The 5,051-nt window shown below is 51.0% G+C and overlaps 1 protein-coding gene across 2 annotated transcripts; it reads left to right on the top strand.

Annotated features, from left to right (window-relative positions):
- Window positions 1-694: 694 nt before the first annotated feature.
- On the top strand, window positions 695-4,705 carry NAIF1 (nuclear apoptosis inducing factor 1). 2 transcript variants are annotated; one of them, XM_013956011.2, is made up of 2 exons: window positions 695-1,407; window positions 2,155-4,705. In XM_013956011.2, the coding sequence occupies exons 1-2, from the start codon at window positions 954-956 to the stop codon at window positions 2,616-2,618; spliced, it is 918 nt and encodes a 305-aa protein (XP_013811465.1). In that variant the 5' UTR covers window positions 695-953; the 3' UTR covers window positions 2,619-4,705. The 2 variants fall into 2 exon arrangements, with proteins under 2 accessions (XP_013811465.1, XP_067165249.1); XM_067309148.1 differs by having other exon boundaries at window positions 695-1,464.
- The last annotated feature ends 346 nt before the right edge of the window (window positions 4,706-5,051 follow it).

The following is a 5,051-nucleotide window of genomic DNA, read 5'->3' as shown; positions in this document are numbered from 1 at the left end:
CCCGGCACGCGCGCGCGCGACGCCGGCAAATGGCGGCGCTTCCGCCGCCGATGCCGCGAAGCACCGACGCGGCCCGCTTCCGCCTTCGCGCCACGCGCCGCGGCCGCCACGTGACGCGCCGCCTCGGCCAATCGCGGCGGCCTGCGCGCCGGCGTCGGCCGACACTCCCCCTCCCACACCCCCTGCCTCCACGCGCTCGCCGCCGGGCAGGCGGGGGCTGACGTCAGGCGGCCAATGGGAACGGATCGCCGCGCAAGGGGGCGGTACAACATCATCGGGAGAACTCCCATTGGTTAAATCCCCGGGAGGAGGCGGAATAAAGGAAGCATCGCTCCAATCACATGGAAATCAGCACTAAGTTTAATCTTGACGGACGTGGCGTGTATCCAATAGTTTACAAAGCAGAGGGTCGCGCTGTGTTGATGGAAGTACCCAATGGGATTAGGGAGGTGAAAGTTGTGGGCGGGCCCAGCTGCTCACAGACCGCACGCAGGCCCAGTAGCCTGAAGCAAGCAGCGAGGCGGGGCAGTCTCTCGGCCCCCGATGGGCGGCGCGGCTGGCCAATGGCAGCGCGGCGGCGCCCGCAGGAGGCTAGACGTCCGCTTGACAGGCAGGCGCGCGGCCCAATCAGGCGGGGCAGGAAAGGGGGCTGATTCTGGAAGCCATTACGCCAGTGTCGCAGGGTGGAGGCCGTTGAGCGGGGCTTGCTGGGTGGCTGCGGTACGCAATTTGCGTATCGTTGGCGGTGGAAAGGGGGGGAGCCGGGGGGGACTGGCACCTCTGGGCCCTGAGGGGCCTCGGGGCCCCCCCGTCGTCCCTGGCCCTGGGGGTCAGCAGGCCTGGGGGGCCCTGCAGCACCTCCGCCCTGCCCAGCCTCCCCCCGGGCCCCCTGGGCCCAGCCCGGCCCCCACGGCCTCCAGGTGCCCCCCAGTGCCAGCCCCTGGGTGCCCCCCATGGCCATGGCGTCGCCCCCGGCGCCCCCCGCCAAGAAGCGGAAGATGAACTTCTCGGAGCGGGAGGTGGAGATCATCGTGGAGGAGCTGGAGCGGGGCAAGCACCTCCTCATCAACCACTTCAACGCCGGGGTGCCGCTGGCCGCCAAGGCCGCAGCCTGGCATGACATCCTGCGCCGCGTCAACGCCGTCGCCACCTGCCACCGCGAGCTCCCCGAGGTCAAGAAGAAGTGGTCCGACCTCAAGACCGAGGTGCGGCGCAAAGTGGCCCAAGTCCGAGCCGCCATGGAAGGAGGAGGCGAGAGCCAGAACGGCAATGGCAACGGGCCGGAGAGTGAAGACCCGACGGGCGCTGCTACTGCCCCGGTCATCCTCACCCCCATGCAGCAACGCATCTGCAACCTGCTGGGAGAAGCCACCATCATCAGTTTGCCGAGTGGGGACTGCAGTGCAGGTGACGGTACCGAGATACCCATCACTGCTTCGGCCACCACTGTCACCCTGACCCAGAGTGAGTGCAGCACCCGCTGAAGATGCTCTGTGCTGAACCGGAAGGTCATACGGGGGCCCCTGGCACCCCCCGTGAGGATGCCCTGATCCTTGTGCAGGGAAGCCCCCATCAAAAGGAATCCTCTGCATCTGTGTAATGAAAATGCCATTCCCAATACGCCCTTGTGCTGTAGGGGAGCAGCTGCAAGAGATGCACGTACTGAACGTCAGCTTTGATAGCTGGGGTTGGCCGTAAGGACAAGGAAAGCAAGTATCCTTTGAACACTGCAGGTTGGGCCCCTTCTCTGGGGACCAGAGCAGAGGGAGAAACATCTCCAAGGCTGGTTTCCTCCTCTGCCCCAAACAAGAGCTGACTTTCTAACAAATGCCATTCTGGTTTTCTTTCCCTGTGTGACAGTTGGTTAATGACACTTGGAAAGATCATTCTGAATCAGAGGCTGAGAAGTGATTTTGTCTAGATTGTCTGTTGCATGCCCTGTTCCTTTGGACCTTGGTCTGTACAGCCTAGAAGGAAGCTCAGATGAGGGTGGGTGGAGTAGACTTAAATGGGTCATTTTGTGCATTCACTGTTCAGTCTGTGTTATCTCACTGAACAGGCAATAAAGTCCTGTTATATTCATTGAATAGTCCTGTAGATAAAAATACCCATATTGCAGCTATTTCTTACGCTCTTTCTTTCCTTTGTTCTCAGTTCCTGCAGAGACGACCTACCACAGTCTGGAGGATGGAGTTGTGGAGTACTGCACTACAGAAGCCCCCACGACAGTAACTGCCGAAGCACCCTTGGAGATGATGGCGCATCAACACGAAGTGTCTGCAAAACCCCAGGAGCTGAAAAGCCGAATTGCCCTGAACTCAGCCAAGCTCCTGCAGGAGCAGCGAGTGACCAACTTGCATGTGAAGGAGATTGCCCAGCACCTGGAGCAGCAGAATGACTTGCTTCAGATGATTCGTCGGTCTCAGGAGGTGCAGGCGTGCGCGCAGGAGCGACAGGCACAAGCGATGGAAGGAACGCAGGCTGCGCTGAGTGCCCTCATCCAGGTCCTCCGCCCCATGATTAAGGACTTCCGTCGATTTTTGCAGAGCAATACACCCAGTCCTTCCGTGACTGCTGACCCCAGCCAGACTGGGCAGCAAGACAGCATTATCCAGTGAAAGAAACGCTGATGGGACTTCTTTCCTGGAAAAACTGTCTGTGCTGCTGTTGGACACATGGAGTCAAAGGGTGATAGCTCTTGTCAATGTGAAGTGGCTCGCCTTGGAGTCTAACGCTGAGCCTAAACAGCTTTCTTTCTCTGCTAATCTTATGCTAATCTGCCTTTTCAGACTCATCATACAGAGTGGTAGCAGGATGTGTAATAAACCAGGAACTTAATGTTGATTGCTTTAGTTCCTTAAAAAATAGATTTATAAAAAAAGACGATTATTTTTTTATTTCTGTTTGAAAAAACTCTCATAAATATGACACCTCTCTCTTTCTCTCTCAAGATCTGTAGCCTTTAACTGACTTCTAATGTGGAGAGTCTTGTCATTATATCCCAGTACTGAAGCTGCCAAGGTACAGTTAACATAAACTGTAGTGCAGGGTAATGAATGCATTTCTGTCTCTTGCTGAAAGCATTTACTGGTAATGTGGTACCTGAGGTGGTACAACCCTCTCTCTGTGCAGAAGACCAGCACCAAGCTGATGTACAGTTTAAATCCCACCCACATCCCCTGAGGGTATAAATGGGATTAAAATAGTGCATATGCCTCATGTTCGGTCTGTGTGCAGTGATAAAATTTCACTTTAAACTTAACAGAGGTGCTGAAAAATTATTATCTTTGGTTCCTAGATACTGTCCTGGGATATGCATTGGAAGCAATGTATTAGCCATCTCAGCTAGTTAATACACAAGGACACGTATGAATTTCATTCAGGTGGATTTACAGGTGGAACTCCATCTCAGTCTCATTCTAGGCCTGCATAGTTGGTCAGCTCTGTAATACCTTAATCCATCAAAGTGAACCTGGACTACAGAGCTTCAGCCAAGCGGTAATTCCCAGCAGCCTGTATTTAGGCGTTTGTGGGGATTTTGGAGCATTACTTTGTTTTGCTGGGGCGGGAGGGTATTTGTTTTGTACCTTTTAGGAGCTGGAAGCAAGTTTAGCAGTTCTTAGTCTGCTAGTTGACTTTGGCTTGCATTCTGAGAAATGGGTCTGGGATTCACCTCACCTATTTTCTTACCGTTATATTGGAAAACAACATTTGCAGCCACTTCTGTCTTTGAGGTGTTCAAGCTTTTGGGCTTGATCCTAAATGAGAAAGATTAATTTCATTGGGTGGCAAATGTGATTGTTAAAGACTTTGTAAACTTTACAACAAGATGACTTTAGATGATGAGCTCCACTTGTATATGCATGGAAACAGACTTCAAAAAAAGGGAAGAAAAAAGCATAACTCTTTTCTCCCCGTACCTTGCAAAGTGTGTCACACTTACGGGCTTGTTGCTTGCCAAATGTTGCTTTTGAATGGAACATTTTTAGAGCTGGTATCTGCTTGCTGTTAAATCTTGAGGGCTGAGGAGGTGGTGAGCAAAGACTGATGAGGGATTGAATTTGCACAATCAAATTATAAACATTATATAGCCTTTTGTGGTGGAATACTGATGGGGGACCCCTGGTTAGAGCAGTAGGTGAACTGGCTATCGCTGCCTGTCTCTGGCCTGTACTAATCTCCTCTCCTCTGCAAGTCTTGACTTCTGATGGAGGAATAAAGAACAACGCGGTTGACCCGTGGAAGACTCCTGACCCTCCCGCTGACATCTCCGTGCTGAGTCAGGGCAGCATCAGCTGTGTCTTCCCACCTTGTCTGCTATCTAACCGCATGAGTAAAGCTTGCCTGACTCTTTCTCAGACTTCGTGGAATCAAATCAATTGCTCAATTGAAATTTATTTTTAAAGCTGAAAACTATGTCGTATGTTTTGTTTTACCTCATTTGTGTAATGAACTCTCCTTTACAAATATGAATTTTAATAAAAAATACATTTTTGGTAAATAGGCTGTTTCAGTTCCTCAGCTCACTCCAGGGGAAAATTACTTCATGAAAACAAGTTTGCAACACAGAGTATTCAGTCAGCAAAGGCAAAGAAAGCTGCAAACAGCTACGTGTCATAGTAATTTTTTCTCTTGTTCGTGAGCTTTTCGGCCTTTTATTTACATAATTATGGTCTTTTTCTCAAATAATAGCTTTTACAGCCTTACCTTGCGGCACTTGTGTATGATAGATTACCAAAGTATACTAATCTTCCAACTGCTCTGGAAATGCTACAATAGCCTAAAATGATGGATGAAGTACTGGCCTTTGGGTTTAAATTGCAGTGTTAATTTTTTTCAGTGACTAAGCACTTAAGCTGTTTTATTGTTTCATACAAGTAAATGCTTTGCCCTTGGAACCACCCATTTTCTTGTCTTTTCTGGATAAATATAGAGCTTAGTCAAGCCAGTAGCATTCAGGTATAAATTCCGTGTACACATTTTTGTCTCATTAAAAAGATGTAGCAACATTTTAAATATAGGGCAAGCACCATGATTAGGGGCTTGGTCGT

Source organism: Apteryx mantelli, chromosome 21 (genome assembly GCF_036417845.1).
Source record: "Apteryx mantelli isolate bAptMan1 chromosome 21, bAptMan1.hap1, whole genome shotgun sequence".
Taxonomy (NCBI): Eukaryota; Metazoa; Chordata; class Aves; order Apterygiformes; family Apterygidae; genus Apteryx; species Apteryx mantelli.
Note: the sequence above shows the minus strand (reverse complement) of the source record. Positions and strands in the feature narration are given on the sequence as shown.

Bases quoted from the DNA above. Each gene is read 5' to 3' on its own strand.
- NAIF1 (XM_067309148.1), top strand. From the start codon at position 954: ATGGCCATGGCGTCGCCCCCGGCGCCCCCCGCCAAGAAGCGGAAGATG. The intron at 1,465-2,154 runs GTGAGTGCAGCA...CTTTGTTCTCAG, and splicing joins CACTGTCACCCTGACCCAGA to TTCCTGCAGAGACGACCTAC.